This window comes from Augochlora pura, chromosome 2 (assembly GCF_028453695.1).
Source record: "Augochlora pura isolate Apur16 chromosome 2, APUR_v2.2.1, whole genome shotgun sequence".
Classification (NCBI taxonomy): Eukaryota; Metazoa; Arthropoda; class Insecta; order Hymenoptera; family Halictidae; genus Augochlora; species Augochlora pura.
In genome coordinates this window covers 2,500,971-2,517,323 of record NC_135773.1, presented here as the reverse complement: position 1 = coordinate 2,517,323, position 16,353 = coordinate 2,500,971, and the positions used below count along the sequence as shown (strand labels likewise).

Below are 16,353 nucleotides of genomic sequence, written 5' to 3'. Positions count from 1 at the left end.
GTATGTAAAACGACGCTTGCTCGACGATCAATTCTGTACAAATCACGTCGAAAGTTACTTTCTTCTAGATTCTATCTATTCCGGTACAAAGATTTCCAACGAACACATGTTTGTATGTTGAGTAATTAGATTCTATCTTGATTTACGGTATATTCAACATTTACGTATAATCTGCATCACCTACGCGGGTAATCATACATGTTTAACAACCGACTGTTTTTTCAGTTCGATCGAACGTAAAAGTTGGCGGGAAATCTTTCAACAATATACGTTATTTGACGTCACCTGTGTTACTGGTAGATAACGGCGGAAAATATTGCGTTCTGCTTAAAATATATGTAAACAATAACAACAGTAACATGCATTTCATAAACTTGCACACATAATTGTCTACTATCGGCTGTATTCGAACGACCATAGATCATAATTTAAAAATGGTTAAGAATGTAAATGAATGTGCAACCAACATTGGGTAGTTAAGATATTTTCGTGGATTTACTTTTTTTTAATAGGTAGATTGGAATCAAAGTTGCGCAAATTCCGCCCTCGAAAATTTTGACCTATTTCGTAAAATGTGATCTATGCGTGCCAAAACGTTAAAAAATCGTGGGGACTAAATGATGAAGTTATTATAAATTAACTTAATTACAAAATTATCTTATCATCAGCTATAAAAACGAGTCGTAAGGCTTAAATAATCGTATCTCTTCTTAAAAAATTATTCATTTTTGTTTACAAGCCGAGGGACAATTAGAGAATTTACTGTACTCTTATCACGTTACAGATCTCACATTACTTAAATTATTTATCCTCTGATTATTTTGTGAATGAACGAACTGAAGAGCTTGTGACTTAAGTTACAAATAATGCAAAATACTGTTGCGATAAACAAATTGAATCATAATTTTGTTTCTTTTTAATAATACGATATTGAAATTATTAAATAATTCTTTTAGGAAAATGTGCGAAAGACTGAATGTGTACGTTTGGTCGTTCTTTTTGTACTTAGAGCCGATAGCGTATGTGTGCAATACCTCGTAATATCAACAACTACACTTACGGTCTACTTACTGACTAATTCCTTAACAGTATAGTAAAATATATGTATATTGTATACGCTATTGCTTGATCTGAGGTAACTCTCAATAACACCCTATTGTTACATTTATTTGTTTGCTATTATTAATGTAATCGTTATACTTACTATCATTATTTTATTACTATTATCATTAGGCCGAATGCATTGCTGGAAATAAATCAAGATTGTAGAATCGTTCTATCTACTTGAAATTCAACGTAAGGAAATTATAAATACTATAAACAGTATATACATATGAAACAATGAATCGGAAAGACTTCCATTTGGGGATAGCACATCTAAATGAATCAGGAAACAAGAAGTTCTTGCATTTGTACAAAGTTCTCTTCCCGTCTTTCACATACGATTCAAATGTCATATACAGGGTGGGGCATTTAAATGGGAACACCTGAAAATACATATTCCATTATTATTGGTCACATGAAAATGTTCTGAATGATGATGTAATACTAATTATTTTAAGGCGTACAACATTTTCTTAGTTTTCAAGATCATGCAAGATTCACGGCCATCCGTACTTTTCCTTAATGAAACCGAAATCGCATCACATATTCAAAATAATTGCTATTCGTATTTTTTAGTGATTCTTAGTGTCAATATTTTCAATTTGTTTAAACTGTCTCATATAATTACAGGAAATTCATAAAGTATAGAGAAATAGGGGTTGAAATTGTGTGACTGTATAAAAGCATCGCTTCTCTGACACATTGAAATTACATAAATGGAAATTGTATTAATTTTCTCGTTCTATCCTGTGTAAGATATAACAAAGATATTTGGATGTTCCTACTTAAGTGTCCCACCCTGTATATCACAGGAAAGTAACGAGACGCTAAACTATCGATTAAACACGATCATTATTTCATCTATAATTTAAATAAAACTGATAGCCTTTTGCTTTTTTTTAGAAATAAAAAAAATGAAGTTTAAATGGACATAAAATGGGAATGAAATTACGTTCCAGAAAAAATGTCTTATCGTAAATAATGGATAAATGACTGCAGTGTACGTGTGTCTGTAGTGATAATATTGCTGTGTTTAAAGTAAAAACTCAACAGGGAATTCAGTATCGACAATGTTTTAGTGAAGTGTTTGTATAAAAAGTTTTTATAAAAAAATGTGTCTAGTAACAAATGAAGCTCGTAAACATTGTTTGCGTATAATAATGATTTCTTGTAAAAGTTTTTCGAAATGTTTACATTTTTTGTACACTGTGTTCAAAATTCATTTGTCCACGCAATCGCGTGCGTTTTTTTTTTTGTATCTGCAGATAATTTATTCCGACATCACATATTATTGTTTTCCAATCGTAAACGTTCTTCAAAATTGTAGTTAGGACCTACTTATTCAATGTGAAGACACTCTATAAAATTTGTTTTCTGTAAGAGTATCTGAAAAGAATTCGTCGACGCAAATATAACTGTGCAAGTGGTTATTAAAAAGAATATATTAAATATAATGATAAAATTCGAGTGATGGTAAACACTGAACTCGAAGGAAATAATTGAGAGGTGTATAGTGTATGCTATACATATCGTTTACTTCTCACAGTCTCATTACTTTTTTGGCAAACAGTGTACACAGAGCGACAATTTTCAATCTGGAAATGACATTACCGACAATGGTACACTAAACGTGTAAACACTACGAAAAAACTTCGATAAAGCACGTAATATTTTGCACAGGGAATTTGAACAGGCGTTCGTGTGTTTTTGGAGTGTCATTTACAGAGTGAAATTTCTCACTTTGCATAGAGCATAGAATTACATGCTGTATTTACAGAGCGAATTGTACAAGTAAAATGTTAAACGAAACTGTACGTAGATACAAAGGGATTCGGCAGTCAGTGTCAAGTACGCCATATACATTTGAAATCATCTCGTAGCATTCATCATGAACGAGAGATTACAATTGTACAACAAGATTGTATTTCTCACAGTGTTAAAATTACGCGACGTGTCATTTTGCTGGGTCACGTTTACGTACGCGGCTCAGAAATGCTCGGTTTCCATATCGTCACTAAATTATTAATACTGACAATTGTGAGCTCGAAAATTTCATAAGTTAGAGATGCATATTTTGTTTGGAAGTAAACAAAAATCGAATTTTCTAACATAAACAGGGTAATCAGATAAATATTTTTCTTCTGTTTGCATTGATTCTCGTTCGGTATCAAAGTTCAGACATAAAAAAAATATATGAGATTTGTAATGACTGATGTAAGAATATAGAAATTGCTTGATAAACCAATGAGAAACGAATGCAGTTTTCATGAAACATTATAATAATTTGAACGATCACAATGTCTTATGTTATACGATTGAACGGTGAACCACGGAAATGGCTCGGGTGTTTTCGCTTCGATTTAGAAGCTGTTGGAACGTGTTCGGAATTATTTGCTTTAGAATACTCGGTAAAATTCAGCTTTTATGTTACAACTTTTCCAGACTCTTTCGATCTAACCTCTCCCTCCTTTACATTCGACTCTCGCCTTTACGTTAACTACGACCCTGCATCGCGATAAGAAAGGAAGCAGTTCTTCTGATAATATTGTCGCAGAAGACGAGTACGCTCATTCTTTGTTTTTAATGTCAGAGAAGAATGCACTTTTCTCCGGTGTCGTGGGGATGCGCACGTAAAGGCTGCAAGGGTGCAGACGACGGCGAGGGTGGTCTACCTTCGACTGCTTGGATGTTCTTCATTAATTCTCGAAACACCTAGTGATAGTTATTACATATTCATACCATAGTAATTCTGGGTGGGAAGACCCTACAAATAAAATTAATCAGCCCTGTAGTGGAAGTTGTAGAGGGTTGACACATTTCGGAGAAAAAAGGATCATGTAGATAACAGTAAATAATATTTTAATACTCAATGCTTGTACAGAAATAAGTTTTGAGTGTTTTAATAAAAATAAATGTGATTTTGTAGAACATGTAAAATGTCTCAAACTTCCTCATTTATGTAACCACACGTATAAATAAACAATATTTATTTTATATATTTTATCAATATACAGGGTGCGGCGCCAAAATCCGGACAAATCAAACACATTTTTGAAACATAATTTTTATTGCAAAAACGGAGTAGTTTATAATTATTTTTTTTACTAAATTGTTTGTTAGGTCTTAAAGAACACATTTACTAAATATAACCCCCTCCTGCTCGAATGACCGCCTCCATTCTTGGTCTGAAGCGTTCGCCGGCCCGTTTTAATGAGTCGCGGTCCATATCGGCGAATGCCACTTCAATAGTGGCTCTCAATGATGCGAGGTTTGGATGTTTGGACTTGTTAGTGACCCTTTCGATCACGCTCCATACATAGAAGTCCAAAGGATTTAAATCTGGACTGTTAGGAGGCCAAAATTCTTTGGACCAAAACATGTCGACGTTGTCCGACAACCGATTTTGTACAAAATGACTTGTGTGCGCTGGCGCACCGTCCTGCTGGAAAACATACGGCTTTCCAGACGATACAGTTTCCATCCACGGCTTCACCACATTTATCAGAACATGCAAATAAACTTCTTTTGTGACATTTTCATTCATTTTGTGACATGGAGGCGAAGGTCCTCCTCGACGATTCGACGCATAGTTTTTTCACTTACACCGACAACCGACGACAATTTTCGGATCAACTGTCCTGGATCCTCAAAAATCAGCTCCTAAGTCCGTTGCACGACTTCGGGTGTCCTGACAACGCGTTCCTTCGAGTGAATTTTCCTTGCCGGTGTTGCAAAACTTTCATTGGACTTCTCTGACTCGTTATACTTAGCGACAACATCATACACAGTCGATCTTGGGTACCCGAAGAATAGAATGACTTCTGTCGCTGAGCGCCGAGCACGAACACTTTCGATAATGGCGGCTCTTCGATTATACTCCGCACTTGGTTTCAACATTGTAACTGTTTCGAGGTTACGAATGTTTAGTACTTGCATCAAGCTATTTTGGCGACAATCGCGACTTTTCAGAGTGGTATAGAACGGCGGGGAATTCAAATTAAATTTTGTCCGGATTTTGGCGCCGCACCCTGTATATATTTTAATATCTCAAGGAAACTTGAATATGTAGCTTGACTGAATTATGCAAAAGTGCCTTCGCTTTTGAAGTAATGTTTTACTGGATGATGTTTAAAAAACGTTTTGAAAAAATTACAACTGATCAAAGAATTAGAAAAGATACGAAAAGTCATGCATTATAACATTTTTATCTGGATCTGTACTGAAAATATAAAAAATATAATTTGTAGGCTTATTTTACACAACATCCTAAAAATTTCATCATATTTGAGTACCCAACAGTTTATTTTGCACGCAACTCACAATTAAAGTTTTTCGATTTTTTAAATGTATGGCCCCTTTATTTTAATACAAGCACTTTAATATGTAAATTGAATGATCAAATAAGCTAGTTAAATACATTTCCTTGTGGGGCTGTGATTCAATCTGAAAATATTGTATGTAGTATGTTTGTCAAGTACCGACATCTAGAACTGCTTTACTCTATGGTATGTAATTAAGTACCGTAAATGGCGCCAAAAATCATTTGTTTTTCATAAAGTGAGAGTGTGATCATTCCACACGCTCCCTTGAATAAAAGAACTTTCTTCACAAGAGCTTGAACAAATCCTTCTTAAAAATATAAAGTTAAATAGAAGATAGAGTTATACTGGTAATTTATAAAATCTTTTCATACTTGGTCATGGATTCTGCACGCAAGTAAGTATTTGAATCTTTAATTTATTGCGAAGATATTTATTTCAAATATTATTGTGTATAAGCTTTTATTTTAAATCATATTAAATCTTATTTTACTCTTAAATCTTCTGTGCAATATAAATGTGCAATTTGAAAACATAATATTGCAGCTTAGGAATAAAATTTGTTTCTTATTTCATTTCGAAGAATTAAATTTATCAAATAGAATACTGGAATCTGATAACCAATTTGATGAAGTTGTTCTTGTCGACAGAAATGAAAAGAGAAAGAGCTTTGCTGTGTCTGGATTGAAGAGATTGAATAATAATAATATAAATCCTATTTGTAAGAAGAAATTTAACAAATTAAATAATCATTCACGTGAAAATGTATTGGAATGTCACGAATTATCAAATGAAAATAATATAGAAGTGAAAGAGACAAATAACTTAGAAAATGGAATGAAACCATGGATGATTCAAAATTTTAAGCCCTGCATGTCAAAGGTAACCAGAGGATTTAAGCGGATGTTATATAAATTTAAGATGCAAATAAACCGTAAGCTCCTAAAACATATGAGGAAGGAAATATTAAATCAGACTGATGCTGACGATGTGGTATACATTATTGGTCGCATCATTAACAAAATGAAAGAAGAACTATATGACCAAGAAAGGATATTAGCAATATCCTATAGTCAACAACTGCTAAAATATAATTTTAAATCATGTTGTTATAAGTCTGCTAGTACCAATGAGAATAATTTACGGTTACAAACTGAACTATCATTGCATGAAGAGTCATTGGATAGCATATCTGAATTGGAAAATGATATGAATTCTTACAACACACCTGTAAAAATAAAGCATAAAAAAAATGAAAGAAATTTATCAGTAGGAAATAGGTCCACTACTACTGCTGTAGTTGAAATTAATAAGGTTGATTCAGGAAACAAACCAAATTGGGATGCTATTTTGAGTAAATTAAAAGATATTAGTGTCATTAAGACAAGTATTAAAAAACCTCGTAATATTTACAATAGCTTAGATGATAATAATTTGGAAATTACAGAAAGAAATTGGAAACATCCTACAGAAATTGGTACTACCATAGAAACCAATTTCACTGAAACGGACCAGTACCCTATTGAAATTGACAAATGTTTATTAGAAAACAGACCAAGATCAATGGAAATACAGTATTTAGAATCAGATCCTGACAGTGATGAATTTTGTTCATGTCCTACAGTAAATTTGTCTCCTAAGGTATAGAATAATTTGCTCCGTAAAGATAAAACTAGAAAAATAAAACAAAATAAAAATAAATACCGTTATTAATCAAGAACTTTCATTTTAAATGAATGCTTCTTTCATTCACTAAGTACAAGCACTGAAAGTAAAACTAGAACGTTACTAATGAATGTATCAAACACATCTTTTTATATGCTTTTTATCTTTGCACAGAATGTGGAGGACATGTGTATCGTACGTATACATTCGAAAAGTATAAGAAGGCATGGACGTATGGATAGGAAGATATTTATGGATTGCAAAGTAGAACTAGATAGGCTTAACATATAGTAAACAGTAAAATAAGATGATTGTTAATATGATGTCACATATTAACGCGAGAAACAGATTGTTTATGTAATTATTCTTATTTGATTTTGTTCTTTTGATCTATGAGGATTGTGATTAGATTTTTTATTTTTTATAGTTGACTAGAATTTATCACAGAGTCATGTTAAAGTTTTCTTTTAATTTACTTTTCCACTATTTAATTTCTTGGACACGATGCAGAATGTATTGCATAGGTATTTTTATGTTTATATATTACTTTTATATTATTTATTTTTTTGGACACAATGCAGAATTTATTGCATAGATATTTTTATGTTTACATTTGTGTCCATTAGAGTAAAGACTGATCACAACAAGCACCGTTTCTTTTCTTTTTTAACAAAACCCTAGAAGATTTGTTTCCAGATCTAGGACAATATTCTTGAACTCGTTCCGGGTGTGTGCTTAAAAATTACTGTATCTATATGTTATATTTTTTTATGTTATTAAACACTAAAATATTGTTTCATTAAGATTTCGATGTATAAATATTGAAAATAAAAAGGGATTCGCGCAAGTAGTTTTCTTTTCGATTGGAATCGACACATGGTGGTATACTTGGCAAGGGGGTTGTTTTACACTTACCTGAACAACACGACAGTTAAATCTGGCACTGCACTCGACGTAGCCACATTGCCAGTGCTTCCGGACAAGATTGACGATGTCCCTGTACCTACTTCCGGAAGCAACTGCAGGCGATAATTCGTCTTGCTTGTTTCCGACTACTAATAACGGCACACCCCTCATTTCTCGGCCTTCGTAAATTTGCTCTCGCAACGTTCTAATATACTGCGAAATAAAGAAAAGAACAGTTGTTCTAAAATCCAAGTCGCCTATTTCGCTCCTCGCCCCTTCTAATTTCTACTACCTTGTTGGTAGATACCGAGGTACAAAGGTGTTATGTAACATTTTAGTGTTTATCATCTTTCTTAACTTTATTCATCAATTTTTCAAAACATTGTTGATGGCACTATTCACAGACATATTAGTAGACTGCGGATTTTCGTGGGAAAGAAATAATAAATGATGATAATAATAATAAATAATAAACAAAAATCATTCTACATAGTTGACAGTGGTACAATAATGTTCTCAAATCGTACAACCATTGTTTCTAATACAATACCAATTCGTCTCATTCAACTTACAATCATCGAATCGAAATAGCCCGGTAACCATAGTCTGAGGGTTTAATCACTATTTATACCACATTCGTTATATTGTTCGTGTTGGAATTTATTTGCTAGCAATAGTTGAGAAGTGGCTTGTGTGCGTGGGCTTTTAAAATTACGTTTCGCCAATTAAGTGTTCAGTTACGTACCTGAAATGTCTCCTGATTGCTGAGGTCGAATACAAGTACGTAAGCGTTCGCACTTCGCAGGCCGCAATAACGGAAGTCGGTCCATTCGAGGTGCGAACTGACCGGAAAATACGGGATCGTCGGCAGATCCGTGATTTTTAGCTCGTACAATCGGTCGGCGAGTACTACACTCGGATAGAAGGTCTCCCTGCGCTCGGTTGGCTTGTATTCCTCGGAAAATTCGCTCCACACGAATTGCTGCAACGCACAAACTACGGATTATCGTCAGTTCCCTTCGTAATCCAAGCAATCTGTTTCGGTTAACAGACAGAAAACTGATTCAGGGGCTTCGTTATACAGCTGTGAGATCACAGATCGTTTTGATATTTGTTCGCATACTTCTATTTGCAAACTACGAAAATTCGGTGATACAAGCTTATGGTTTTTATAGGCGATTACAGGTTGCTATCGGATGGTGTAAGATTACTTAAACTGAGGTTCAGCTAGAATTACTAGAATTCTATTAGCGTTTTTAATATTGATAAATAATTTTAAAAAGTATTATATATTCGTATGGTTGCACGTTGTAAATTCATAAAATCGTGAGTTGTTCAAAGATGTTCTAAGGAAAATAGAGTTTATCTCTGATAAGACTACGGGGTAAAAGAGCAGAGTTTTTCCATGTAAATGAATTCTAAATAACACGTAACTGTATAATATGGAAAACACAGAAAATCGATACGTAAAAAAGCAGACATCTTTATAATTAATAACAACAGCGAACAATAAACATTCGTAGTACTCTCTCCGAATCATATACACAGTATAATTGTAATTCCTAATTGTAAATCCTGACGGTTCATCATGTTGCCTGAATAATATTTTCTTGTAACCATACAGGGTGGGCTGGAATTCACAGTGCAACCAAGAAGAGGTTGATTATACGTGCAAAAATAAAAAAAATATTTGGTGTAACATTTTTTATCCCGGGTTCCGTTTTTGTGAAAATCGAGTTTAAAGTTTATTCATCTCTGTGAAAAATTTAGTTATCGTCTATTTTTCTAGCGCAGGTGTCTCCATCCGAGATAGCGATTACATACATTTGACAATGACGGAAACGCTGGGTTGGGAAAGATTTAAAATGCAGTGATAGAAAATAGTATACATTGCATACAGGAATCGTCCAATAAATCATTGAATTTGATGTTGTGCACGTTCATTTGTACGCTGCTGACGCATAAATGGTTTGAAAATTTAGAACGTGTTCGTTAAATTCGAATTTAAATATTGCGAATTACAGACGTTTCACTAAATCGTCATCGGATCGAGAAATGGATCACCAAAGTCACGGAAACGTGTAAATTGAATTGAATTGTTTCTGCGTTTCTACATGTTCCGGATTTTATTACAGAGAAAGGAATAATGAATCGAAAATTCCGACATTTCGGTGCGTACGGTGTATCTACTACATCGCGATTAAATATTCTATAACTCCTTTCCATGACTTTTCATTTCCTCGACCGCCGACAGTTACCATTTGTAACCGGAAACTGTCGCCGGAAATGAAAGGAAGTCATTCACGTCTTGTGAAGCAGCATTCGTTACTGCTAGATTGAGAACCTTTTGCTTCTTTTTTCCAGTTATGAAACCAGGCGACATCGCAATTTTATGCTTTACGATTTTCGATCCGATTAAATTTTTGCACCCATTTTTAGATCTTCGTATTTCGCGAAACAACGATATTTTCACGCAAATACGATTCGTACGAAAATCGTGATATACGGTAACCTCGTAAATAACGCAAAAATTCTTTGAGCCTATTTCTGTAACATATTTCTCTTGCAACATGCAGCAGCATTATGAGATGTTTCAAAATTATTAGTTATAAGTAGCATAATTTTTATATTCCTTTTTCAATAAATAATCTATTAGTTGATTCTAATCATTGATGCCAATAATGTACAACGATGCATTGAAACGATAATTTGTGTAAAGATCTGTAGCCGAGTTATTGCTGTTTGTAGAATTTCGGAGTTTCTACACCGTCCTCGGAAGAAGTTTAACAAATAAATAGAAGCTACAATGACAGTTATTTGAACAAACAAAGTTATATTAATAAACTGGTAATTGAATTCAACTTTTATCGTTACCGCAGACTATAAAGATTATTTACATTTAGAGAAGAGTCTTTCACTCCGCGAATGCAAATAATGTCTGAAACACGATATAAAGTGCTCCCTAATGGATAATATAGCTTATCTTACTTCCTAATTGAAGTATTCTCTCAACCAAAATGTCGCTCCGTGGAACGAAAGTTTTAACCATTCGGAGATTATTAAACCTAATCCCCGTTCCTTAATATAGCAGTTGACAATTTTCGATAACTCTCGTGATTTTGATTGTCTGACAAGAAAATTGCATGAGAACTGTAGAAAAAATATCGAATAGATTTCTCTTCTTTTATGACAAATTATTCTACTACAACGTGCAGTTTCTGTTTACATTTCGTCGATCTTTGATAGCAAAAAAACTCATGAAAGTTGACTGAAAAAAAACTATGTTTTAAAAGAAACTATTAAAAGAGTGACAGGTATTAAACTAATATATATGCATAAATGGAATGCTCTTATCTATTGTATTATTTACGATTCCAATCGAATATCTAAGATATTAACAAGTAATCAGTTGGCTAAGATATTGTTTCTCAAGAGTTGTCAATTTTCCTAAGTAAGTATATGTTTGATTTAGCAAGAAATAATGTTTAAATATTGTCTTGATTAAGATGAAGGAATATCCCCCGAGGGAGATCAATCACGTATCGATCTTGGGAATTGTCGCAGGCGGTGGTCCCTTTCGGGTATTCTGTAACTCGCCTAACTAAGTAACTGCGAACTACAGTAGCAGATTTTTGTTATCAACATTTACACGATGTTAGAAACATAAGGTTTCGATATAGATTAGTATATCGATCTTTATAGTTTACACCCTCATTTTTTATATTTATTTAGTTCTTATGTCTTTTATTTCGAGGAAATTAACGAAAGTAATGACTTTTCAATTGCAAAACTGTCTTGGGCTTTGTGAGGATAACATTAATGAAGTTCCACGAAGTATAATATCCACTATAACAAGATGATACAGTTTAATATTCTATTATCAATATAGAAACATATACAATACTATAAAATGATAAATATTAGTTTTTATATTTAATTTTTTATTTTTGACGTTAGCTGACGTTACCAAGCTGGTCAAAATGGTTGGTTTTTCGTAGTCTCTGATATCATAAAGATGTTTCTAGTAGAAATTTTTAGATAGCCTTTTTATTCAAATATACATTATAGTGCAAATCGTTCCAGGTTTAAATAAATTCAATCTTGTCATTGTAATAAAGAAATATGCGTTAGTTTAGCATTCGATAGTTCTAGTGTTAAAAGACTATTATAATGGCAAATTAATCTTTTACTACAAAATTATATGGAAATACAATGTCGGGGTCATGTATGTGTATCTCTAATGGAATCTCTGATAAAATAGACTAGTTTCATGTTGTCTATGCAAGAATGTGAAACTTACGATAAAGTAAATAGTTGCATGATTTCTATGCAAGAATGTAATAGTGCTATGTGGATAAAATACTTAGTGGAATATGTAGAAAATGTTAGATTCGTCAAAAAAATAAACGTAACCTTAAGTTGATCTACGGCTAGGGTTTAGAGGTTTTGTCCACTATTTGCCGATTATTATGCAAATGTGCTTACCCTAATGATGCTAGACTTGCCCACCCCAGGTGCACCGAGAAACACGACTTTAACACGGTCCAGAGTGTCTGCGGGGCTTTCTTCTTCTTTCGATCCGCTTTCAGCGTTTTCGCAGGTTATTGTCTCGCCTCCTCTCCTTTCCAAATAGTCCAGGTCGAGCTCTGCAAATGATTTACAGAATCTACGATTCAACGAAACAGGATCCGAGTTTCATCTCCTCGGTATTGGTATATGAGCTCATTGCTAGTTAAATCATCTGATCATCGGACTCGTTTATTCAATTCTCGTGCACTGACCAATTTTATTCGAAGCAACTACATCTTTTCTTTAATCTACAATTTTTCTTGTCGGAATATACAAATTAACTTAATATTAATAGTTCGAATACGTTGCACAAAAGTGCAGAACGGAATCGTTTTCAGAGTCGAATATTAATCGTGGTCCGAGTCGAATAATGATCGTATGAAATAATCATTTCATATTGTAATTAGAATAAATTTATCTGGTTTTTAATATAGTACATGTAAGTAACTTAGTTATAGATTTTGGGAAGAGTTGATATTATATTTATGCACCTGTAAATCTGCCATTAGCAATAAGTAGAAATCTGTGTTCATCGAAACAAATTTCAATGTCAAGTCTGCGCCGGCACAGAATTGGCAAGGGTTAATGGATACTGTTTCACGTTCCTTTTTTTAGATTCTTTTGCGCTGTCTATCAGCTGTGCATATTGGTTACCTACTTTAGAACTTTGCTTGAATTTTCCATTGACAGGCCAAGTCAATATTTTTACCCATGACCTACAAAAGTATCAGCTTTCTTTCGGTTTAAACTGGCGCCAGATTTAGATTTCCTCATCAGAATATTATATTTGTTTCATATTTTATGTCCTCGTTTGGGAACTGGCCGGGTCGTTAATTCTGCATCGATATGACGCCAAAGATACGTTATGTGTGACGGTGAGCTTGAAAAGATATTAATTCTAGAAAAATTGAATGAGAATATCGAACCAGTCGAATAAAACTAACGCCTTTAAATACTGGAACACGCGCGCCTCTATTATCTATTTCACTTTGGTGAAATTTCAAACCTCGTTGTTAATATTTTATTATCAACCCTAATATACGAACACATTTTATAGTTTAACAACAATAATCTATGAGATTTTTCAACAAACTGACACGAGATTTTCATTCTTATCTGTTTAAAAAATCACGAACATAAATTTGAAAAAAGTGAATTTATTTAACAGCACATATTCTGAAGTTTAATATTTTCTGCTTGCGCAGTGAAATAAAAAATGTCGTTTTATATTTTGTTTACGGAAACCACTTTGATGAAACTGATGCGACGAGTATTTAGGCGAGTGCCGATGGGGGTTCAGGTGGATGTTTTGGTTTCATCTTCGGTTATGAGTTTCTAAAAGTACTCGCGCCTCAAGCGTCACACGTGAAAAATTATGACAGAAATGTGTAAAGTATACGATCATATAACTTATCCGTCGGCAGGATCATATAAACAAGAACTATACACACCACCTTCGGTTTGTGTCAATAAGTTTAAGCATTCGATCGTAACACTAAAACTACTGGTTCACTGAAAATAAGATTTTATGAGATTAGTAGAAAATATAAAATCTATGTTGATTTAAGATAAAAATTCAATTTATATACGTAAAGTTATTGACTACTCAAACAATGGAAAAATTCTAAAAAATTGTAGGTGTTCAAATAAAGTTTCAAGCGATTTTCGTGGCATGGAAAGAAACTCATTGAATGGATGAATCGATATTAATTTAATTATCCGTATTTATTATTGCGTATAAATTACGTAATTAATACTCAAGAACGTGTAACTGTTTGAATATATTATATGTTGTATAATTGCGTATAGTATTCATGGGAGAGAACAGACATTTATTGACATTTAAATTTCCATTTAAATAACGATAATAATTAAAAAGCAACGCGGGTTGTTGCTCTGTCATTACTGCTACTGTTATTTAACTTTGTTTTGATTAATAAAAACGCCGTATTCATTGGAGAAACGACTCTTCATAAAAGAAGCGCATATTTTTGACATTTGTACGAACAAGTGTTATAAAGGTCTATAGTAGTTATGAAAATAACAAACCTGTTTTCATCTAACTTTTTATCATTAAATAAATAAAATTACTCAATAATTTCTAACAAGAGCATCGTTGCATATTGATAATTTTAAAATAATTATGTTTCGATTAATTCGTTTAGTTCAGTGTTAAGCAGTAACTTATGTTAACGTTTCCTCGTGTTGTAAGCCGATAACCAGCTTCCTTGAAATAATAAAAAAATTTCAAATAATTATAAACAATACCGTGTTTACAGGGGAGTTGCGTTCGTAAAGATGTATAAAACGTAAAGAAAACTTCGTATAGATGAAAGCCATGTTATTTAATTTGTGGTATTTATATGTATAATCTATATATACTTATAATATGTAACAATGTATACTTTCTCTTTGGACAATTATTCAAAATAATACAGCACATTTACGGAAAAATGATTAATAGTGACAGACGCATCGTTTAATTTGTGATGTTTATGAAAAAATTGATCCAGCATGATCCTTGTATGTATACTATATAAATACAATTAAAATAAGGTGACTGGTATTTATTTAATACAATTTAATTCTAATATCTTTTTAATTATAATTTTTAATTTTAGCCAGCACTAAAATGGTTGAAAGAAAAGATCTGATTTGTGAAACAGAGAAGTACGGTGGTGGTCGTGTGCGCACAAGACAAGAGCCGAAAAAAAAAAAATATGAAATTGCACGTTAAGAACACTGCTAATTCGTTACCTAATAATCGTCTATTTGCGTGTAAAGATTGCGCCAAAAGTGAATCGTTTTCTTTCCAGGAACGATCCATGGATAGATATCGAAAATCGCGGAGAGCGTTACACCTGCGACGAATTCGTGGCCCGGCAACCTCCGCGGTCGAAGCTCGAAGCTCGACTGACTCCGGTGCTCCAAAGCACAGCCAACGTACGATCAGCGACACTGATTGGTGTATATATTCAGTTGCAAAAGTTCACGCACATTTGTCGAATTTTATATCTTCGAAGAAGAGACTTTGCAGATTTTTTTAGATACCGATGAACGTGTTAACTTAAAATCTGATTTCGAGAAACTAGATGTAGCTTCGTACTTCTTTACCTAAACATGCGAATAGATCAGGGCATAGAAACGATCTATATATTATATAAATTACATATATTGTACATATTTCTGTATATTGCTCAATAGTTCTAAACGTTCATTTATCTTTTTTCAAGATTGTATTTATTTGTATCGCGTTTCTAAAAGTTTTATCTATTTATACATTTTGATTTTCATATTATAGTTAACGAACGATCAAGATGAACAACAAATTCAATTTTATTAGCGAGAAAATTCATTACGATTGAAATAAAATGGAGATATCATTAATGTCTGTTAACATTGAAATTGAAATTGTTTAATAACATTTTTGGGAATTGCTATTAAAGCTATATATATATCTTCGAAAGTAATAATGATTATACAATAAAATATAATTTTAGAAGTTCCTTCTGTTTCTTAATATCAGTTCGGATACCATTGTTTCGTCGTAATTGTTTCATTGTTCCCATTTATTCTCAGACATATCTAAACTTTTTGTTCGCAAGATCACACAAAGGTCGCGTTATAATAGGTCACTGGATCGTCCCTATTTAAAAATGAAAGAATTAAAAATATCTCCGCAAGAACAATATCTTTCGATAAGCATTTTATCTTGCCCATTAATAATGTCTTCTACTCTCATCGCGAACAAGTATCTTATTTAACACCGAAATTACCAAACAAGACAAAT

At 33.0% G+C, this 16,353-nt stretch overlaps 2 protein-coding genes and 1 pseudogene across 2 annotated transcripts; 1 reads left to right on the top strand and 2 right to left on the bottom strand.

Annotated features, from left to right (window-relative positions):
- Positions 1–3,368: 3,368 nt before the first annotated feature.
- Positions 3,369–15,390, bottom strand: LOC144475604 (ras-like protein family member 10B). Its single transcript, XM_078191662.1, has 5 exons — positions 15,321–15,390; positions 12,480–12,640; positions 8,740–8,976; positions 8,004–8,207; positions 3,369–3,816 (listed from the first exon to the last, which is right to left on the bottom strand). Exons 1-5 carry the CDS (start codon positions 15,388–15,390, stop codon positions 3,691–3,693), a joined length of 798 nt encoding a protein of 265 aa, XP_078047788.1. The 3' UTR covers positions 3,369–3,690.
- Positions 4,438–5,380, bottom strand: LOC144475598 (uncharacterized; annotated as a pseudogene).
- On the top strand, positions 5,804–7,935 carry LOC144473092 (uncharacterized). The gene is made up of 4 exons (XM_078186660.1): positions 5,804–5,820; positions 6,074–6,777; positions 6,871–7,064; positions 7,263–7,935. The coding sequence occupies exons 1-4, from the start codon at positions 5,804–5,806 to the stop codon at positions 7,377–7,379; spliced, it is 1,032 nt and encodes a 343-aa protein (XP_078042786.1). The 3' UTR covers positions 7,380–7,935.
- Positions 15,391–16,353: the final 963 nt, after the last annotated feature.

Bases quoted from the DNA above. Each gene is read 5' to 3' on its own strand.
- LOC144475604 (XM_078191662.1), bottom strand. From the start codon at position 15,390: ATGGATCGTTCCTGGAAAGAAAACGATTCACTTTTGGCGCAATCTTTA. The intron at 12,641-15,320 runs GTAACGAATTAG...AATCATTTGCAG, and splicing joins CGCAAATAGACGATTATTAG to AGCTCGACCTGGACTATTTG. The intron at 8,208-8,739 runs GTACGTAACTGA...TTTATTTCGCAG, and splicing joins GCAATCAGGAGACATTTCAG to TATATTAGAACGTTGCGAGA.
- LOC144473092 (XM_078186660.1), top strand. The intron at 6,778-6,870 runs GTAAATTAAAAG...TGGAAATTACAG, and splicing joins AAATTGGGATGCTATTTTGA to AAAGAAATTGGAAACATCCT. The intron at 7,065-7,262 runs GTATAGAATAAT...ATCTTTGCACAG, and splicing joins CAGTAAATTTGTCTCCTAAG to AATGTGGAGGACATGTGTAT.